The following is a 22404-nucleotide window of genomic DNA, read 5'->3' as shown; positions in this document are numbered from 1 at the left end:
TATTATCGACAGCTGGTCGGCGCTTACCTCAGTTTCTGTTGCAATAGGTAATAATATTAACTCTTCCTCGAGGCATTGAACTTGATATGTTTATAACGCGTCCTAAAAACTAAACAGTTTTACAACTTTTAACGTTGGTTTTGGTTTTATTTTATACTTATTAGTAATGGCGGTTTTGGCTAAGTCCATTACAGAACACTAATTTAAGGGTTCGACAATTTAATCTGGCGCTCTTGAAAGGAATATAATTTATAAAACATCACATTTATTAACAAAAAAGTATAAAAACATAACAACAAGTAACAAAAAGAAGTAGGAACGACGAAGAGTAGAGGATGATGAGGATGAGGGATGACGATGTATATCAGCCTTGCGTCTTTGGAAACAACAACTTCTCATCAGTGGTGGCCCTTGCTGTGGTGGTACACGACCTTGTACACGGGTACTTTCACGGGTACCGGTTTGGTGATCTTGATGGGTACGTGTTTTTCGACTGGCACTGGTACCGGTTTCTCAACGTGATAGGGCACCTCTTTCTCGACCTTGTAAGGTACTGGTTTCTCCACTGGGATTGTGATGGTTTTGATCACCGGTACTGCCACCGGCTGGGGTACGTTAATGTGAACGGGGTAGGGTTGAGGTACCGGTACGGCTACTGGCTTCGGTACTGGTACTGGTACTGCATGCGGTATGGGCACCGTTTCGTGTTTGTAAACCGGGACCGGTACGTGTTTAGTGACTTCAACTGTGTGGGAAAGCTCATGACCGCCGTGACCGCCATCATGACCGTAACTGCCTTCGAAACTAGCATTTACGGAAGCAAAAGCGCATAACGCTGATATAGCAATCTGCAAAACGAGTAATCAAAATTAATAAAAATAATCGACTACATATCGCAGCGAAACGAAATGACGGGACAACCTGTATAACCAGTTACGCCAAGTCGATCGCTAGCAAGGAGATGGTGGATACTTAATAATAAAGAGAAAGTCCATTAATGTCTGATTACATTCTCGCGTTTTGTTATTTATCTGCGATTTTTTTCGTGTTTCCGTGTTTCTTAGACCCGAACGGTAAAGCAGTGAAAGACTTTGTCGTATTTTAATTAATGTTCGTTGAGTGGAAAATTTGAACCAGGACGATTTTTAGTTCCGCCCATGACCAAGAACAATGTAATTTATTATTAAAATTAAAAGAGAAATAACGAAGTAATAGAGCTAATTCTAATTATTTTCTAATTCTAATTCTAATTTATTCTAATTAAAATAACTAATTTAATCAAATAAATTAAACATTCTTTTTGATTCACGTGTTCACCGTATAAACCAAAAAAAATGTGTAAAACCTGATGAAAATCCTACGTACCAAATTAAAAACAAACTAATTGTGTATTAAATAAGATAACCTCCAAAACTGTGGAAAATAAAAAGTGAAACTATTAAAAGTTCATTACCTACCCCCCCCCCCTCGGAAAAATTAAAAACCTCGTTTGACATTTTCCCCATGCCTTTGATATTATTAGGTATCCGCGATTTTTTTGCCAGCATGATTTGCAGTCCTTTAAAAACGCAACCACCATCTGTCACTTCGCACAGAGGATGCACCCGAAAATCGACCAAAAAACAACCAAAAAAAAAAGACTTACTAAAACTCTCATTGTACACGAACTCGGGGTGTGTACAGCACAACGAAGTTAAAAAAGTTTATGGAGTCAGTAGGAGAGGACGACTGATGGTTTGTTTGAAGTTCACAAACTTTATATAGTTAGACGGTATATTACTTTCACTATTATACCACGAATGAGATTGTACAAGTGAAGCTGCGTGTTGGGTGTGACGTCTATAGATTTGTGTCAGATTCGGAAGTTTTTTTTAATTAATATTTTTTTATTCCGTTCTCGTATTAGAGGCGATCATAATCGCGTTTGACGGTTAAAAAAAAACGAAACTACGCCGAGCAAACACGAACTGTACTGGTAACGTGAATATATGCCTATAAAGGATGTCTCCAGAACGCCTTTTTTTTACGGGCATTGAAAATAACATATTTCTTCCTTTTTTATCTCAATGCTTTACTGACGGTACTAACCAAAATTATTCTTTGGTTATTTTTTGTTTATATTTGAAATTAGCCACGTATCTTGTTCTGAAAACGTTGAATTATTAAAATAGACTATAATTATTATATTATTTTCTTAATTTTTACAAATATTTATAAAATATAAATATATCATATTTTAAAATATGTATACAGTGAACGGCTAAAATATCTAACAAATTCATTTAAAAAACAGGTATTGCATTTCGAGAAATATGCTTTGCAGTAGATACAAAATAGACATTGTGGTTTAACAAGTAAATTTTTTTTAATCCGTGTTCTGCTTCAAATTTGATGCATAATTCTTGTAGCATACTTACTTTCTATGAGCAAAAGGACATGACATGACATGACAAAATTGGGTTTCTGTTTTTTTATGCTTTTGGTCATAAGAACTAAGAGATAGGTATAGGGTATGGTACATAAATTATGGGTCAAATTTGATACATAATTCGAAAATGGATTTATTTTAAAAACGGTATGGTATCGACATATGCTTTTTGACCCACCCTGTATAATTTCTGTTTGTTGCAAAAAATGAGCAAGAAAAAATTGTGACGGACGTGTTTTTTCTTGAAATCCAATACCCTGTTCTTAAAAGAATTTGTGTCATATTTTAGCCATTCACGGTATCTAAATTAACTCTCGTCACTTGCTTATTGAATAAAACATTCTCAACCAGCTCACATAAAAGCCATATTGCTATGTTTAAAGTAAAATAGAAAAAATGCTTTTAGTTTTAGTTCACAATCTATGTCAACAACAGTTAAGCAAACATGTGTCCATTTGTTATGTACCTGCTAAAACTATATTATGCATTTAAGCAATTAAAGGAAATAATTACCATGCACATTGTTGTTACTATGCTAATGAACCAAAAATGCTATCCTCCTCCTAGCTTATTGACTATGCATTGGTTTGAAAAATATCAACATTAATAGTAAGTGATTGTTGTGCCATAAATAAAAATTTGAATAGATTAATTTTATTTATAATCCTTTCGTGGCCATCAAAAATGCAAACGTCTGTTGAATCGGATACCGTCGGAACCTTAATGTATTTTTTTATACTTTTAACTAAAAACTAGAAATTTCGGTTTTTATTTTCTGTCGCAGAATAGAACGGAATGAACGCAGGCAAGGCGGGAGTAAAATAAGTGATGATACACCTTTTTTCTAAGAGTTAAAAATGCTAATTGATATATTGTTATCTAAGTGCTAGTAGGGGTAGATTTTTTTTATTCGGATTGCTCGCATAAACCAAGCATATCGCTTGATAATATCGCTTCCTCGTATTACCTGTATTGTCAATTAGATGTGAGCGGATATAATAGCGTTTATACATTAGAGTGTGCAAAGAAAATCTAGACCAGTTTTTTGTGCCAAGTGAATGGCGAAACCTATGAAAACAGCGATACATGTCGGAGAGGTCGGATTTTTTTTGGTCAATATTTTAGCACTGGTCATCCTACTTCTACTTTATGACGACTATGATGATGTTTTCATACAATAAGCAAGGGCAAAATTAAACTAATTTTGCAAAATGTCTAAATTGAATTTCTAAAAGCAACTAGAACATATTTTATTAAAAAATAAATAAATGAAATAACTAAATAAGTATAATCTTCATTTCATTCTATGCTACACATGCTGTTATTAGTTCGACTTTTTTCCGTCAGCGGATGTTACGGAGTTTACTATAACATTGAAGTTGATTTAATTCTCCGTGTTCGGTACATGCGCTAACGAGTTGGCCGGTCAACGGCCTTTCGGAAAGGCAATGCCTTTATCATATTTCTGAGGCAATAACGGGTGAACTCGAGCCAAATCAACATCTACTTGACATTCACCACTTTTACTTGGGTTAATTCAGTCGATTTTACTTTCTCCATTATCTCGCGTATGTGGGAAAAAAAACGAGTATATATATTTTTGAAAATTGGATGGTACAGTTCCAATGTCATGCAGTAAAGCGAGAAGCACAAATGTACCAACAGGATACAAAATAATTAATTTGTCATTTATATAATACAACTTTTTTTAGATACTTCTGTACTTCTAATTGTATCGTTTTTTTTATTGTTTACACAATATTTCGCCTACTACGATTCCGTAATAGAAAATGTTTTTTATTAATATTATTTATTAATGACTTAATATAAGTTGCAGTTGACGGCTTAGTTCTATACCATTATCAATGTCGTTATTATTAATTTGATTAAAATCACTATTACTGTCATTAAAATTTGTTGAATAATTTACAATATAAAAACAATGTACTTAAAATGTATTCGTATATTTAATTGATGTAGACGAAGTTAAAAATTGAATATTCAATATTTAATCTTATCCTGGATGCTGCATTACTATGCATTTACTGCAAATCCTACAGTAACAACAACTTACATTTTGTCCTCTTTTTAAGTAAAAACCCGCAAATAACTTTTTTTAATTTTGTTCTCGTATATGTAGCTCTCCGGGTGAATACAGCTAATTATGAGATCATCATTGAAATAACGGTATCTTGGGTAGCGATCTTTATGCAAAATGTAAAATGTAAAATAATTTATATTGAGGCATTCTTTTAATTGTCGCTCATCTCTAATTGAAAACTAAAAATTTACAAACTCATAACCACGAATCTCCCTATCCGATAATGTAAACCACGTTTTTTTGAAACATTTTATTGAAAACAGTAACAATATGCTTATTAATACACTAATAAACTAACCAAGGAAATTGACCGCACACAAAAAATACATTAAATTTTATGCCGAAAATAGCGGGAAGCTTGAAAAAAACATTTTCTGAATTTTAAGTTTAGCGTTATTTTACCAATATAATCAAAAATTTTTGGTAAGAATCCGGTTAAAAATATTGGGTCGAATTGGAGAAAAGTATTTATTTTTATTAAAGTATAGTTCTTTTAAAATGAATATAATTTGTTAATAACGTTTTTTTTATTTACAAATCCTCTTTATTGAAAAGTCAAATTTGTCGATTGTCTACAATTCCGACTTTGGAAAATATCGGGAGACAATAACAGTCAATTTTTTAAACAAACATTCACAGGCTACTATAATACTGTGTATAAATTGAATTGAATTCCACCTGCTACGGTTGTTGATGAATCAAAGCGCAGGAGGAATCCAGAAGATTTGTAAAGAAAATAACATTCAATATGTTATAACACATTTGTCTTGGTCGGACCATTGGTCAGACAGTTTTTGACCGATTTCGATGTCTGACCTCTCGTTCTACTAACTATTGTCAAGCTTTTGGCAAAATTTGAATCTGTCCGCCGTATTATAACTTAGTTAACTAATAAAAAAATATAAGTATAAATAAAAAGTACCTTTTTTTGACAACCAATTGACTAGCGAGTAACTATCGATTATTACCGATACCAAATGTTCAAGACTTTTAAGACTTCGCCACTTACAACAACTAACAACATTTAAATCAACAACATAAATTAACAACAGCATAAATAACGGCATGTGACATTTGCCTCGGGACTATGTACAAACACCGATCGTCTACAGTTCATCGGTTTAAAAGAACTTTTGACCCAAAGGCGGGAGCCTGATCGTGCCGTACTTGTTGAAGTGGTTCCCAATCCTGGGCTCCCTGGGTTTGTTGCTTTTCTTTGGCTTCTTCACGTTAGTCGGCGTGTTGGTGTACCTAAAACTGTCCAAGGGCTGAGGCTGAGGCTTGCCGTACACTTTGTACTGAACCTCACTCTGAGAGGTCTCGTGGTCATCGTATGCGTCTTCTGCCGCATAAATTTGACTATTATCGTCCAAACTTGGCTCGTTCCCTTCGCGGTAAGCATAGTTCTGCTCCACGGGGTTGTAATTTGCTTCAGTGGGCGTTGCCAAGTGCAAGGATCGCAAATCGAAGTGAATAGGGATGACGTTAGGATCGTTCGGGATGTTTTGAGGGTTCGTTATAATGACCGGGTCACGTAACAAAGACATGTCCATCGGTAGTTTGGTAGGGTTATGCCCGACGTACGAACTTCTTTGTCGATCGTTGCCGAACATATCGGAATCGGTATTACCCAATACGTTGGTGGCGTCGAACTGCTGGCTGCTTTCCAATGCGCCGACGTGGTTGAATTTGGTAACGTCTTGAGGCGGGTTGACGTACTTCGTACTAACTGGAATTTCAGCGCTCTTGACTATCTCCACCCCGGCGCCCAGGTGTTTCCACCTGCTGTAATCTGAACCCTGAGCGTTTTTATACTTTCGATTGGCCAACTGCAAAGCTTTGGTCTTTTCCAGTCCTTTGATGTGATGTTGCGTTTTAGAGGAGAACGAGCTGGCTTCCTCTAGTAGACCCCTGCCTGGTTTCTCTAGAGGTCGACCGGGGAACACTTTGGGCTTAATACCGGATATCAAGTGTTTCTGAGCAGCCAGGGCGTGCGAAAATATGTTTTCCGTATGAGGGGCGGTCACTTGCTCGTTTTTCTTCGCTCTCCCGGTGATAATTTCCGCGTGCTCCAAAGTCTGACGTTTCGGAACCGGGTTTCTCTGCACCTGCCGTTTACCGTTGAAGCTCACGCTGTACCCGACGTTGTAGAATTGGGCCCCGCTCGGATTGAAACTGACCTTGCCTTTGTACTGACGCGCGTTGGTTTTTTGGGCCTCAAAACTGCCGAAATCGACGTTGATGGAGCTCTCGGCTTTTTGATCGCCATCATGGACGATGCTGGTGGCGTAACCTACCCTCGATTCGGCGTCGGATCTCAAATGCCTCTCGTAGGGGTTTGTCGAGTAGTAAGCCTTCGCCGTTGAGGCCAGCGCCAAGTAGAGAAGTGCCTGCAGAAGAGAAAACGATACGTGATATGCGTACTGTGGTTTGGTGTTGTAGGTGTTTCCAAAAGACCCATAAAAACAAAGAAAGCTGATATTAATAAAATGGAATACTGAAAGTGGGCATTTTTTCAGGTTTTTGTTACATATTAACCACTGCTAAGAGACAAGCAGTTTGTTTTGTTTTTACCAAATATTCATATCACCCAATCACATACATATTACATATACATATTCGATCTTTTAATTTTATAAATTTTCATTCTCAGTTGCTTGTAAAGCGATAATTTAAAACAATTTTTACTATAAGGCTCAATTCATATACTGGGAGCATTTCGGAAAATATGCAAACTTTAATACCATTAGTCTTATAGGAGAATTTTCTGCCTACTTTTAATTTGCTTCGCTAATAACATTTTATAAATTTTATTTTTTGTGTTTGTCAATAATGCGTGTTATTTTTTACCCGTTTCTTTAGAGAAACTATTTTATTGTATTAATTAAGATTACAAAATGATTAAATACAAAATAAATTAATAAATAAAACATATCAAAAAATCGAACTTATCTGAAAAAATGCAATAAGCGCAAAACAAAAAAATACAAAAAAATACCTATTTTCGTAAATATTTAATTTTTCCTATAAATATTCGCTAATTGTTTTTAGGATCTCGTCTTTGAGTGGTTGTGAGAATTATTCATGACAAGACATACCTTGGCAGAAACATGTCTAATCACAACTAAATTTTATAAATAAATAACAATATAGATATCTTTATTATGAAACATTATCTAAAATTAAAATTATTAAAATAAAAAAATATATTTTATTATAGTAAAAAACAGTGGCATCATAAAATATTTTGTTTGGTTATTGTTTAATAAAATAACAGCGTAATTGTATCGAGTTTTTATCAAAATTAAATATTGTATAATAGCCATTCAAAATAAATTATCAAAATAGGTACAACCCGTACAATAGTTCAAATAATTACAACCGTTATTTTAATTTATATTCAATTCAAATTGAATTTAAAAATAATATTTTTTTAAATCCAGCATAAAAACCCTCCCTCAATTTTTGGTCACTAAATTACACGAAATTTGTTAATAATATTTTATAAATTTTATTTTTTGTGTTTGTCAATAATGCGTGTTATTTTTTACCCGTTTCTTTGGAGAAACTATTTTATTGTATTAATCAAGATCACAAAATGATTAAATACAAAATAAATTAATAAATAAAACATATCAAAAAATCGAACTTATCTGAAAAAATGCAATAAGGGCAAAACAAAAAAATACAAAAAAATACCTATTTTCGTAAATATTTAATTTTTCCTATAAATATCCGCTAATTGTTTTTAGTGTGGTGAGTGGTTGTGAGAATTATTCATGACAAGACATATCTTGGCAAAAACATGTCTAATCACAACTAAATTTTATAAATAAATAAAAATATAGATATCTTTATTATGAAACATTATCTAAAATTAAAAAGATTAAAATTAAAAAATATATTATATTATAGTAAAAAACAGTGGCATCATAAAATATTTTGTTTGGTTATTGTTTAATAAAATAACAGCATAATTGTATCGAGTTTTTATCAAAATTAAATATTGTATAATAGCCATTCAAAATAAATTATCAAAATAGGTACAACCCGTACAATAGTTCAAATAATTACAACTGTTATTTTAATTTATATTCAATTCAAATTGAATTTAAAAATAATATTTTTTTAACTTAAATATTTCCATATTTTCGCAGGGCTAAATCCAGCATAACAACGCTCCCTCAATTTTTGGTCACTAAATTACACGAAATTTGTTAATAATATTTTATAAATTTTATTTTTTGTGTTTGTCAATAATGCGTGTTATTTTTTACCCGTTTCTTTGGAGAAACTATTTTATTGTATTAATTAAGATCACAAAATGATTAAATACAAAATAAATTAATAAATAAAACATATCAAAAAATGCAATAAGCGCAAAACAAAAAAAATACCAAAAAATCCTATTTTCGTAAATATTTAATTTTTCCTATAAATATTCGCTAATTGTATTTAGGATCTCGTCTTTGAGTGGTTGTGAGAATTATTCATGACAAGACATATCTTGGCAGAAACATGTCTAATCACAACTAAATTTTATAAATAAAGAATGAATGGAGGATATCGGATTATTTCTTATAGATATCTTTATTATAAAACATTATCTAAAATTAAAATTATTAAAATTAAAAAATATATTATATTATAGTAAAAAACAGTGGCATCACAAAATATTTTGTTTGGTTATTGTTTAATAAAATAACAGCGTAATTGTATCGAGTTTTTATCAAAATTAAATATTGTATAATAGCCATTCAAAATAAATTATCAAAATAGGTACAATCCGTACAATAGTTCAAATAATTACAACTGTTATTTTAATTTATATTCAATTCAAATTGAATTTAAAAATAATTTTTTTTTAACTTAAATATTTCCATAATTTGGCAATGCTGAATAAAGCATAAAAAAACTTCCCTCAATTTTTGATCACTAAATTACACGAAATTTGATAGAATATTTACCAACAGATTGATGCACAACGTTTTATAATTCATATTTTTTATAACAACATTGGATGTTTCCAAAAAATTACCTAATATAATATAGATAAAAATTAAATTATAAAAATTTATGACATAAATGTTAATGACGAATATCAATTTTCCAAATTGACCTGTACTCAATCCGGCGGCCTCCCTAATGAGTCGAGAGCGTGTTTAGCTATGCCGAGAATCTATATAATTTAAATAACTTTACGATTTCTTTAACTGTTCCTGACAAAGGCACAATTCCCGCAATAAAAAAGAACGATGACGCTTCCGAAGGTCGATCATTAAATTTCTCTGGAGTTTGTGTGTGAAAAAATGCAATAAGCGCAAATTCCAAAAAAGGAAAACAAATTCTGATAATTTCTGATAAGTAAAAATTGTATAAAGCACAATTTTGTAACTGCTAAAAATTAGATTAAAGAAACAAAAAAATAACTATATTCGCTAATTGTTTTTAGGATCTCGTCTTTGAGTGGTTGTGAGAAAACTTCCTGCCTTGCGAATATCGAAAATTCCTCGACGACTGGCAGCAAATGCTGAGCCAAGTTAAATTTTTGGTAAACATCAAAATTTGCTATAAAAATAAATTTTTCCGGAGAAAATGTACGTTCCGGAAATAGCATTTCCATAAAAAGAAAACGAATATTTTTAAAGTGGCGAGCGAGCAAAATAACGCGCATTTATGTTAATAAATGCGAGACCGTTAACAATAAAATACGAAACGTCCGGTTCGCTTTTTAATGAAATGTGGTCTTTATAGGATTATTGGGATTCGACCACTTTCGCCTAGTGGAAGTTGTGTGCACGCGATTTACCGCTCCGTGAACTCCAGTACGCGCGTTTAGCTTTAATTGGACTTAATTTTGGAGTTACTGGAGCGTCATTTTACGCTAGCTCGTTCTCTCATCTACATTCCGGAATAGATGTATAACAAATTTAAGAGCGCGGGGTTGAAAATAACGTTTCATCATTCGAAATAGTCACAGCAATCAAGGTAAACCTGATGGGATGTGTATATAAGCTATTAAGGGACGATTACGCGGCGCTTAGTTTGTCGAACCGAGATCGTGATTGGCTACAGTTTGTAATTTTATAACCCAATGGTGTCAACGCAGGACGTGCTTCGTTCAAATTCATAGGCTGCCATCGATACAAGGCAGCAAATTATTGATTCTGTCTTCATAAGCATACATTATAGTGATCATGGACAACAACCATAAAGCTAAAATGCAACACTATTATCGAATTTGTTGACTTTTTTGGCTTATAAATATCGTGTCTAGATACACTGAGCCAATGTTGCCAGTGCCGGACATCACTGTAGTTTTTTACTCAATATACGTGTACAAAATGTTTTACTAATATTTCGTGACTGTTTGAATGTGTAAAAGGAATTTATGGATATGAATCTTAAAAGATTGATAGCAAAAAATTACCGCAATATTATAAAATTTTCAATGAACTTGGCGGTTTGAATGCCGAAATGTGATTTCATGTGTATATAAACAAATGATTTACGTGTGCTTAGTATTATCTATTGCAGTACGGTCAAATGCATCGGATGTGGTTTGCATTATCTCTAAAAGTGTGTCAAATTTGTTTAATTTCAATATTAATGATGTAATTATTAAACACCTCTCATTTAAATCGTCCCTTGCATGAAAATGCCTACATTTGCATTGTTTTGGGCGTCTGTGGTCGATCTATAGCATCGTATATCAACCAAGTTGGTATGTAAACTGCAGCATTGTACGTCTTTGTATTTGTAAATTCCTTAATTTTGACTCGCGTTGTGTAGGATATTTCGACCCTTGTCAATACACTCAAAATGTTTGTATGTAGGTCAATACATGTTTACAGATATACTACGAATAATGCGGTATAACTGAACTAGCGATAATCATGTATGATTTTCGTTCGGTTCGACAACGGAACAATCGATGGAACCTTGCAAACCACGCAGCATAAACCCATAAACTCATAACATAACAACGGGGTTTGTGCAGACAGATTCGACGAGCCAGGCGCCGTCTAACCGCCCCTTTAAAGAACAAAGTTGCCGTAAATACCGCGCCATTTTATTTTTAAACAGCAACGGGAGATTTGAAATGGCAGGTCTTATTGGATAAACGCGTTTTGCTTTGAAAATTGGAAACCTAGGATTTATTAAAAATTCTGTTAGGGAGCAGTGTAATTGGTGTGCAAGTGTATAGTACCCTGTATAACTAAAGGATTTATTCTTTATTTAATTCGGAAACGATAACTTCAAACTAAATACTTTTTGACAATCTAACGAAATCAACCGAGTTGACTCTGAAGCCCTATCCTTAACCGTTATTTTGAAATAACTCTGGCATGCGCATATTGGATGTCATTTCCCAACATTTTCTTGTCAGGAATACAAAAAAGAAATGATAGTTCTCTTTAAAATAAGGCGAATTTCAGAAAAAAGTATTGAATAAGAAATTCTGTAGTTTGAAATTGAAAATATTTTACTTTTCTTAAGAAAAATTATTCATGACAACACATATTGTGGCAGAAACATGTCTAATCACAACTAAATTTTATAAATAAAGAATGAATGGAGGACACCGGATTATTTGTTAAAGATATCTTAATTATGAAACAGTATCTAAAATTATAAAATATATTATATTATAATAAAAAACAGAGGCATCATAAAATATTTTGTTATATATATATTGTATAATAGCCATTCAAAATAAATTATCAAAATAGGTACAACCCGTACAATAGTTCAAATAATTACAACTGTTATTTTAGTTTATATTCAATTCAAATTGAATTTAAAAATAATATTTTTTTAACTTAAATATTTCCATAATTTGGCAGGGCTAAATCCAGCATAAAAACCCTCCCTCAATTTTTCGTCACTAAATTACACGAAATTTGATAGAATATTTACCAACAGATTGATGCACAACGTTTTATATTTCATATTTTTTATAATAACATTGGATGTTTCCAAAAAATTACCTAATATAATATAGATAAAAATTAAATTATCAAAATTTATGAAATAAATGTTAATGACGAATATCAATTTTCCAAATTGACCTTTGCTCAATCCGGCGGCCTCCCTAATGAGTCAGCAGCGTGTTTAGCTATGCCGAGAATCTATATAATTTAAATAACTCTACGATTTCTATAACTGTTCCTGACAAAAGCACAATTCCCGCTATAAAAAAGAACAACGACGCTTCCGAAGGTCGATCATTAAATTTCTCTGGAGTTTGTGTGTGAAAAATTGTTCGCGCCGACTAGAAGAAAAAAACAATGGAATTTCCGTTATTCGACCGAAACTAGTATTTACAAAGAAAGTAGGCGAATATGTGACCAAGTCCGTCGAGAGTCAAACTTGTGATCAAAGAGGCCAGTAGAAGCTGAAACGAACAAAATTCTTTGCCACCAATTACGCTCGAGATTTTGGTTAGTTTTGCTTTTGTGATGGAATCTCACGTTCCCTTTTAACTCCTATAGTACAATTTCAGGCTATTATGTAAGGTGATAAGGAAAAGTGAAAAAAGGAGTTTATAAGAAAGTGACGCCTCGGTTGCTTTCTGTTATTAGAAAATACGGTTAAGTTTCTAATAACAGTCTGATATTTTCGTAAGAAATAAAGATAGTTATAATTTTCAAATTAAAAAAGTAAATTTTTAATTAGTCTAGACATCAGTCGGAATCAGAAGTTATGGAATTTTCATTTTAATAAAAAATGTGAGAGGATCCGACTTAGAAGTTGGATCATTGCAAAACTCATTTATTTGATTTAAATTCGGATTTTCACTTATCCGACGTGTAAATCAGTGTTTGAAAACAAATACTCAAAATTGCTTCGAAATTCTCTGAAAAACCCTTAAATTACAATATATTCCAAATATTTCCAAATACTCCTTAATTCCCATCATCTTGTGACATCATAAGAGATATTTTTATTAACAATATACTTGTCATAGTAAATACATGACCAACTGGCTTTCGGAAATATGTAACAACCGAGTAGGACAAAAGAGGCATAAACCCCAATTTAGGTTCGTGTTAAAGATCCAAAAACAAATTTTAAAATTGTATTTGTATTAAAATTGTAATTTGTATTTGTATTTTTTTTGTAATATTTATTGGCATAAAATAACTGTCATTGGCACATTCTCTTTCTCGGCCATAAAACGTTTTCATTTTCATGTAATAAAATCATTAAAAAATGTCCTCCTACATTTTAGAGTACGTTATCTATTTTCACTGTGCTCCCGATTAAAAAGGCAGATATTTAGCCCAGAGTCGAATAAATTCCTCTCAAGACCCTGAAATTCTCCGAAATTCTCGACTATGTTGTAAAATACCTTAAAATTTCCCTAAAATTACCGTTTATTTACGTATAGTTCCATAAAAAACAAGAATAGAAAATTATTAACTAGTTAATCCCCCTGCTTCACCACACCCTTATATAAAATGCCCCAGGAAGGCGATAAACAATACACAAATACACAATATACATACAAATGCTGAATGATATGTACTTACATAAAGCATGGCGACGAAACAGCGACCTGAAGCCGTAGCGGTTTTCGTTTTTTTTTTTTCACCACATGTGCCTTCTGTGTAACATAAATAATTTCGTAATGACAATTTCAAATAATATTCAACGAATAGAAATGAACAGGTTCACGGTCAGACGCTGAATTGCCGTGGTGTCGAGTAAGGGGTCAAACGACTTAAGCCTCTAGTTTATAAGATTTTCCCCCCATTTCTTTAATGCAACGAGCATACACGCGGCTATCCACCTATAACCATTATAATGTAAAATAAGTTGCTTTCGGTAGATACTTTCTCACGTGTGACATAAACGCACCGCATGAAAAACTGCCGAATGCACATAAATATTCCACGTTTTATTAACGCCATTTCTTTTCGCTGATAACTTCCCAACGGTTTATTAAAACATCTTCGGTGGGATGACACCAGAATCAATTACTTTATACCCTAAATCATTGTTGAGTTTCAAATAATTGTCTATTTAACAATTTAAAAACAAAACGCGATATCAAAAAAATTCCAAAGAGCGATCACGGAACATAAGAGGGCGCCACAGATAGTTTAGCAAAACAAGAATTTGAGTGCTGTGGCGAAAAAACTATATATCCTAATTTTTATTAAATGAATTAATTCCTTGATAATATTGAAACAGAGGAGGAGGAAGTGAAGTGAATAATCACAAAATGGTGGATCCTCGGTGCATATGATAAATGCATGACAAATTTAGTATTTTTTCTAAACTTTTGCATCACAGGTTGTCTTTATAACTTCGAATGGCACACAATGAGAGGCCTAGAATCATTTTGTAGATATAGGTGTACAATACATTACTAAATTATTCCACCAATATTTTCAATATTAATATTAATTTTATGGTGAATGCGCCGGGGATCTTGTTAACAGTCGTCTTTCAAAGTCGCACAGCATTTAATAAATCCGTAGAGGTGAAATTATTTATTTGGCAGATGTTTGAACCAAGCGGCCGTCTTCCCTTGCTGACGTATCTGATCGGTCACAATTAGTCAAAAACAAATCCAAAGAAGCGCCGCCGCCATATGGCGTCTCGGTGAATAATTATTTTTTTCGCTAATTTAAATTATTTTCTCTGATTTCACATTACAGTATTCGGACGCGATTAATTCGGTGTTATTTATTCATTTTTTAATTATCATTGGTGGTCGTGTCAAGTTTAGCATGCTTCGCGAAATACAAAAAAAGTGAAAATGTGCGCGTTTTTCCCTCAAATGTTATTTGTTGAAAGTCGGCCCGAAAGCTTTTAACGCGGTAATAAAATAATGTTCTTGTAATTACACATCTTTGTTTTGAAACTTTTCGTCGACAATAATTACCATTGAAAACTCATAACCATATTCTTTCCTTGATAATTCTCAAATTCACGGGATTTGTAACTATATACCCTGTTTGTTCGAGAAGCCAAATAAATAAAAGAAGATCACAAAATTGACTACGCGCCAACCTGAACGCACACAGACAAATTATTAAGAATTTAAAAAATAAATAAATTAGATTGGCTGGGAAGGGTAAAATAATTAAATTCGAGATTTTTAGTCCCCATCTCGTGACAATATGATACAATTTTCAATTTTTAACACTCCAGTTTCAAAAGAAACATCTAATAAGGATTTGACGACGATTATGCAAATTGCATTGCAAATTCGACCAATAAATACAAATGATCCTGTAATAAAATAAAATCGAAACCTCCAGACCGTAAGTTTGTTTGACCTACTTCGGTAATATTTCGTTATAATTAGTTGAATTGTTCAAGTACTTTCTCTACAGCTTTTAAAATGAACAAAACACTAAAGCAATTTCTATTATCAAAATTAAGGATCATAGTTCTAGATTAGGGTTATAGATATATGAAGATTGTAATGCAATTTTCATCGGACAGCCCGACAAAAACATTTCTATCAGGATTCACAAATTTCTAGGTTTGATTTATTGACTGATGTGGCGACCAAATCAGTTTTCTACTCATCTTGTGTCCACGACCCAAGTTCTCTTCTAATAAATACGTTAATATTATACATAAGGGTCTAAAAAATTTAAAACTTCTCCTCGAGAAATCACGAAACCCATAAACAGTCTATCCATAATTGCGTTAGTTTTCAATTTTGAACCGATTTTAATGGCGTAAACTGCAGGTCTCCGGTGTCGCCGTTTTATGAATTATAAGTAATATTTCAATCGCAACATTTTTGTCTCACTTCTGTTTGCGTCTGTGTGAATTTAAATCAACAAATGCAGCATCTGGTTTTCCGTCGCATATAACAGAAATGAAACAATTCATATCGCTTCTGTAGATACACAAGAATAGCAGATAAAATAGGCTTTCCTATTCCGAAATTTCAATCCAAATTTCATTTTTAGTTTTGCAGCAGCCCAAAATTTTTCTGTATCAGCTTCGAGTATCCAACCCAATTAGAAATTGTCATTTCAATAATTGACCGGATTACATTAAATTTTCCCACCGAATTTTAAAAATTTGACGAGCATCTTCGCAAACGAACCGTTTTTATGTATTCCTGCCTACGTGTCGGGCAAGTAGCTGAAGATGAAAGAGAAGGGTACACTCTTCGTAAATCTTCTATCCGAAATATACATAAAATCGTCTCCCGTGGCGAGAGAAGATATCAGTTGAAGAAGAGCACTCGGTGCCGCAGAGTGAAAATGAAATTTTACATAATCTTGGTAAGTGGCTGAGGATCCGCGTGCGTTAGTTTACGTAACGAGAGGTGGAATTTGTCGGATGAACGTGAGATATCCATCCGTATCGTTTCTTTCGGTGACCCAATTGTTTGGAAATAGTGCCCCGAAGATAGATATCCGGTGAAAGGTTTTCCGGGGGTTCTCGTGAGATATTTTTGAAAATATTTAGTAAAAAAATATTTTCTATTCTCAATTTATAATGATGACAGCAGTTTAGAGTGCGGGGATTTGGTACGAATAAAAACAAGTTAAGGAGAAACATAAATACGGCTAACAAGAAGCAAATTGCTTAAAAAACGAGTGTTCTATAGAAGAAAGAGATCGTAAGAATTCGATTTTGCCCGCGTTTGTTTTATTAGTCATTTTAATTTTTTCGCTATTTAAAATAAACGAGAAACTCGTTTTAGTTCCCCAATTTTTCTATATATTGTTGGGAAGTAATGGGGATTTTTTTGTAATGGCAGATAACCATAGTAAGAGATTGTTTATAATAATTTGTTTTCTTGAGAATCTTTTGCACCTGTAACAACAACAAAAATATCATTGCTGATGTTAATTAATATAATAAACATTCTTTAAAATGGTACATTTTTTATGTTGCATATGATTGCAGCTATGTTGTTATAATTTTTTTATTGATTTGGTTTGATTGTTGATAATCAAACGAGAACATTCTCTAATGAACAAGAGGAAGATAACAAGCCCCATTAGTAGTCGTGTTATATTTTGAAATATTTTCTGACTTTTCTATCACGCCGTTGCCGTTCCAGTTTAGATTGAGTTGTTGGTTAAGACATACTTGTATGATCAAGAATACAAAGAAAAGAGTGCGCCATCAAGATAGAGATAAATAAAAAATAAGCGACTACGAAGATAACGTATTTAAATCCTCTCCTTCCACTCATCCCACATAAATAAGTACATTCGAAGAGGATATATAATTTAAACATGTTTCTTCATTGCCTCTAAAAATTAGACTTGCCGAGTCCTTGGTTGTAAGTGATTTGGTGATGTGACGTATGGTGCCTGTTTAGACATTAATAGAATAGGGAGGGTACAAAAGTCGTACTTGAGGTTTATTTGCGGCATTCGAAGTACGAAAGGGTGTCCTACAAACTGACGCAAATTAAAATGGTTAACCATCGAAAATAGAAGGAAATTAAAATCACTCGTTTGTTTCCATAACATTTTATTCACTCAGAATCATCTCTCCTATATTTTCAATACAGTATAGAACTGACGTGCACATTAATCTATATTATTAATATATATTAATTTACTAAATTATCCGAACGTTAGTTTATATATAACGTTTATCACTTGTACAACCAATTGCCCTCTGATTTTAAAGTTTTAAACATTCCCTGTTTGTACTGTTAAAAACTACGTATTGGTGTTTTTATAGTCTAATTATTAGCATATTCTAATAATATTAATAATATTTTAATAAACGTTATTTGTTGTAACGGGTTATATAACATGTAACTATTTGATATTATTTAGTTAGCTTATGTGGATACTACTTCCTCTTAAGGAGTTAATTTATATCTTTTCGAAATTGTTTAAGTACTTCCCATGTTTTTTTATTAATTTGTACGATAAATAAATATTAGTGTTATTATTTTCCGCATCTTTATGCTATTTGTTTCTCTTCGTTGATATGCATATTCTAAACTCGTTTCCAATAATAATTTCACTCAGGGTCGTTAATCGCCGATCAGAAACAGGAAAACGTTGAATGGATTGAGACGAGGAAGTTTGCCGGCAAAATCGAATGTCCCATCGAAAAATGCGAAATATATGGTTAAAACGGGAAACGCGCTAGTTTAAACGATTCGAGAGAAAGTTGTCGTCGATACATTAAATACCTAATTTATTTTTTTTCCATTCGCGTCGACGCTTCCTTGGTGGATTGTCATGTTTTAGACAATAAGCGATAATATTTACGACATTGCCAAACAAAAGGAAATACCTAAACAGCAACAATGTAGTCGTTTTTTCGTGACTACTAACGATAACTCCTGATTGTGGTCCTCTTGTCCCGCTTTTGCCACCGAAACTCTAAAATGTCTACATTCATTCAAAAAAGTTCATATAAGCGAAGGTCACATGTTGAATCTTTTAAGCCATTCTGTTCGGAATAAATTTTTATGGTGTTGTATAATACCATGTGTCAACGAGATCTTTGACGGAGGCGTTATTTCTTTAAGTCAAAAGATATATTTTTCTACTCCCGTCTGTAAAATACCTAATTATCCACCGATCTAGGGTGCGGGAAGCGTCACTTTACCACGTCAGTTTTGTTTGCCATGAATCCGATGTTTTCTGAGATATTTCCCACGCTTTGAATTTTGACGTTTGTCAATTCTGACAGTCAAATCAGTGAATGTATTCGTATTGTTTTGCGAAAATGTACCCAAAAACTAACGGTCATAGAAAAAGTATAGTATGCAACACGTTCGGTAAACTTTTTAACTCACTCATTTAGTAAAAACTCGCTCCGCTGCGCTCCGCTCGTATCAAATGAACTCATGATTTAAATGCCGTTTACCGCACTCGTTGCATAATATACTAGTTGGACAGTCGTACACAGCATGTAAGGTTAAAAACGATGACCGTTTAAGTGAAAAAAAAAATCAATTTCTATTTCGGTCAATCCTTTTAATATTTTATATTCAACCTTTACAGTATTCTGCGTCGAAATGCCTTTTCGAAACCAATATTTTTAAAGGATAAAAGAAGACCTTTCATTTTTTTTATATCTTAATTATTTAAAATCATATTTCTCTGAAATCTTGAATACGACCCTGGACTTTTTTTAACGCCTTCTGACTGATCTGATGAATGACATATTAGACTTTGACAATTGCTCTGATTATAATAACGTAGGACGTATGTTTTTTATTAGTTTAAATTTTAAAAAATACCGTTTTAATTAAAGAAGTGACCGCCTTTGTTAATAATCTCATTGATACCCGGTATATGAGACTGGGAATACAGATATTAAATGACTTACAACAGAGAAAAGTGTGGAAACTATAAGGTTAAATGATTTTAATCAAGATAAAGAATTACCCAAGAATAAAACAAGTTATTAAAAAAAACAAACACGCTTCGTTTGCAAACGTTTAACGAACATTATAAACGCCAGATTCCACATTTTAGTAATAACATTAATTTAGCTATCTGCCAAGAATTTAAATACACTCGTTTGTACACAATGATTTAATGCGCTTTCACCTGCTTTCTATACCTACTGGACTGTTCAAAAGACATGTTCATGACGTAAATATTGTTTTTTTTTTAAGAAGCAAAAACACGTAATTTGATTAAATTTCTCGCATTTTTGGAAAAAATTGGCAACGCCTTTGAAAACGGCGTAATGTGAAGAAGGTACTGAATTAACATTTTGAAGAACCATTCGAAAACAGTCGAGCTGGCGGTTAAAGAGAATAGAATGGGTTGAATATATACTCAACGTCTTTATATAAAAAATTTGGTTAATAACAATCAATCAACATTTGGCTATCGACTCGTTTCGTTTCGTATCAACTAACCAAAACCAAATGACCTGTTCTAACGTTGAAAGTAACGTCAGCTTTAATTGACCATGTTTTTCTAAATACGAGTCATTGTGTAATTATGTGTCTGGTGTCCCATATGTTATGATAAATCTCTGTAATAAATTCTAACGGAACCCATTTTTTTTTAGTGTTCATCCTTGGATTCAGCTATTACTACCAGCATTTAACTAAAAACCAATCAAACATCCTTATATTTTCTAATTCCTTAATTTTTCTTGTAATGTTTTTCCATTTATTGCAGGCGGTATTATTGATTCACTTCATGTCGACGAGCGCGAAGCTAAAGAAGAAATCGAAATCCGAAACCCAACCTCCGGCAATAATAGCCATACAAATCGTGGACCCCAACGAGAACTCCACGTCATCGAAGAACTCCAAACGCACCATAGACTCATCGCTGGGCTACGGCTACCAAAATAATATTCTCGGCTCTTCCAAGCCGAGATACGAAGTCTACAAATATTCCCAACACGACATTCCCGCGTACCAAAGCGATACCGCAAGGCCCGCCTTGGATCACCCCAAAGTCCAAGTCCAAAAGTCTATTCAGTATCGATTACCTACAGTTACGGAATACCAGAAAGATGGTAGTGACCAAATCCAGCCTGGCACTACCTTATTTTCCACAATCAATGCAAAAGGCCAAGTGGGTGATCTCAGCTCGTCTCTGCCTCAGTCTTCCATCACCTACGACGATCGACCAGTGCCTGTTATAATACTAAGAATCTACCCTCAGCAGCTTAAAGATTCGTCACTGTTTGCGAATTTGCCTCGGTCTCATCCGTTTGCATCGCGCATCAACAACGTTGATCTTCAAGCACTGCTGGCGCAGTACTTGAAACAACTTCAGAACCAAATCAGCCGAGGTACAGCGTTCCGACAGCCTCAACCTCAGTATTACGCATCGGAGAATCAACCGGAGCGACAACAACAGTACCATCAGCCCGCATACTACGAGCACCCTTCCAGATATTACACTTCCGACCAACGCTACCAACAGTACGATCAGCAAGACGAGCAACAATACGACCGGCAGCAACAATACGATGAATCCAACTACGACCAGCAATATTACGACAGACAGCAACAGCAACATTACCAACAGCAGAGGTATCGAGATGGGAGTGAAAACCAGTACTCGGAGTATCCGCAGACTCAGTATGAGGTTCCGTCTAGTTATTACGACCCGCAGTACCAGGACCCGCAAAAACCTGAAGATTTGCTGACGCACGAGAACTACCCAAGTGGAAAACACACTAAAGTCATCTTCAAGACAAAGAAAGGTACGTCGGTAGCATAACCGAGAATTATTGGAGTTAGTTAAATGTCGATTTCTGCGTTAGGCGAGATAAAGGTTAGCAACACAGAAGATCCGCCCACCAACGAGGTGAAGACGATCAAGATCCACGTTCCAGACAATGTAGCTGACGTTCAGGTAGAAGAAACGGAAAAGGCATTCCCAGGAAACGACGATCTTCGCCAATACGTGCAACGTGACGAACCGGTTTATTACTCGTCGAATTACGTCACTCAACAACCTCAGTACCAGCAACAGGAGGATGTGTCGCAACTAGAGGCCGTTAGGGATGGTACTCTCAAGTCTTACAAGAGGGGTAGCGTTATTAACCCTCATTTGATCAACGGTGGGGGTTACTACTACTACCAAAGCAACGAGGACAGTCAGGAGTCAGGAAACGGAACTCCCGTGTCGGAGGAAAATAAGGAAACCTCAACCGTAAGCTCATATCCTTCCAGGCGGTTGAAGTTGAAAAGGAAGAGATTATCCACGTAATCTACGGCTTTTTCTTGGTACCATGCATATGTTTTAGGCATTTAATGTTTTGTGTTAGGTTAGGGATTGGTCAGAATGCAGATGAGGTTGCTCAAAGCACCAGCTCCAACACAATCCCACGGTTCTAAGTTGTGTATTTATTGTAAAAGTAAAGAGCATGTACAAATTAAATGAAATAAACGTCAATAAATCAGTACTCTTCTTATTTATTGCATTAA

At 33.8% G+C, this 22404-nt stretch overlaps 3 protein-coding genes across 5 annotated transcripts; 1 reads left to right on the top strand and 2 right to left on the bottom strand.

Annotated features, from left to right (window-relative positions):
• Nucleotides 1-139: 139 nt before the first annotated feature.
• LOC132705161 (E3 ubiquitin-protein ligase RNF12-B-like) lies at nt 140-1744 on the bottom strand. The gene is made up of 2 exons (XM_060675601.1): nt 1646-1744; nt 140-848 (listed from the first exon to the last, which is right to left on the bottom strand). Exons 1-2 carry the CDS (start codon nt 1655-1657, stop codon nt 399-401), a joined length of 462 nt encoding a protein of 153 aa, XP_060531584.1. The 5' UTR covers nt 1658-1744; the 3' UTR covers nt 140-398.
• Nucleotides 1745-4883: 3139 nt separating this feature from the next.
• LOC132704901 (uncharacterized) lies at nt 4884-14218 on the bottom strand. Its single transcript, XM_060675216.1, has 2 exons — nt 14066-14218; nt 4884-6919 (listed from the first exon to the last, which is right to left on the bottom strand). The coding sequence occupies exons 1-2, from the start codon at nt 14072-14074 to the stop codon at nt 5651-5653; spliced, it is 1278 nt and encodes a 425-aa protein (XP_060531199.1). The 5' UTR covers nt 14075-14218; the 3' UTR covers nt 4884-5650.
• A 1423-nt stretch (nt 14219-15641) lies between these two features.
• LOC132704580 (GATA zinc finger domain-containing protein 10) lies at nt 15642-22391 on the top strand. 3 transcript variants are annotated; one of them, XM_060674669.1, is made up of 4 exons: nt 15642-15808; nt 16472-16792; nt 20636-21677; nt 21738-22390. In XM_060674669.1, the coding sequence occupies exons 2-4, from the start codon at nt 16619-16621 to the stop codon at nt 22184-22186; spliced, it is 1665 nt and encodes a 554-aa protein (XP_060530652.1). In that variant the 5' UTR covers nt 15642-15808; nt 16472-16618; the 3' UTR covers nt 22187-22390. The 3 variants fall into 3 exon arrangements, with proteins under 3 accessions (XP_060530652.1, XP_060530653.1, XP_060530654.1); XM_060674670.1 differs by lacking the exon at nt 15642-15808 and having other exon boundaries at nt 16335-16792; XM_060674671.1 differs by lacking the exons at nt 15642-15808; nt 16472-16792 and adding an exon at nt 20466-20488 and having other exon boundaries at nt 21738-22391.
• The last annotated feature ends 13 nt before the right edge of the window (nt 22392-22404 follow it).

Source organism: Cylas formicarius, unplaced genomic scaffold (assembly GCF_029955315.1).
Source record: "Cylas formicarius isolate icCylForm1 unplaced genomic scaffold, icCylForm1.1 PGA_scaffold_7__23_contigs__length_41026272, whole genome shotgun sequence".
Taxonomy (NCBI): domain Eukaryota; kingdom Metazoa; phylum Arthropoda; class Insecta; order Coleoptera; family Brentidae; genus Cylas; species Cylas formicarius.
This window is presented reverse-complemented; position numbering and strand designations above follow the sequence as displayed.

Bases quoted from the DNA above. Each gene is read 5' to 3' on its own strand.
- LOC132704580 (XM_060674669.1), top strand. From the start codon at position 16,619: ATGTATTCCTGCCTACGTGTCGGGCAAGTAGCTGAAGATGAAAGAGAA. The intron at 16,793-20,635 runs GTAAGTGGCTGA...CATTTATTGCAG, and splicing joins TGAAATTTTACATAATCTTG to GCGGTATTATTGATTCACTT. The intron at 21,678-21,737 runs GTACGTCGGTAG...TTTCTGCGTTAG, and splicing joins CATCTTCAAGACAAAGAAAG to GCGAGATAAAGGTTAGCAAC.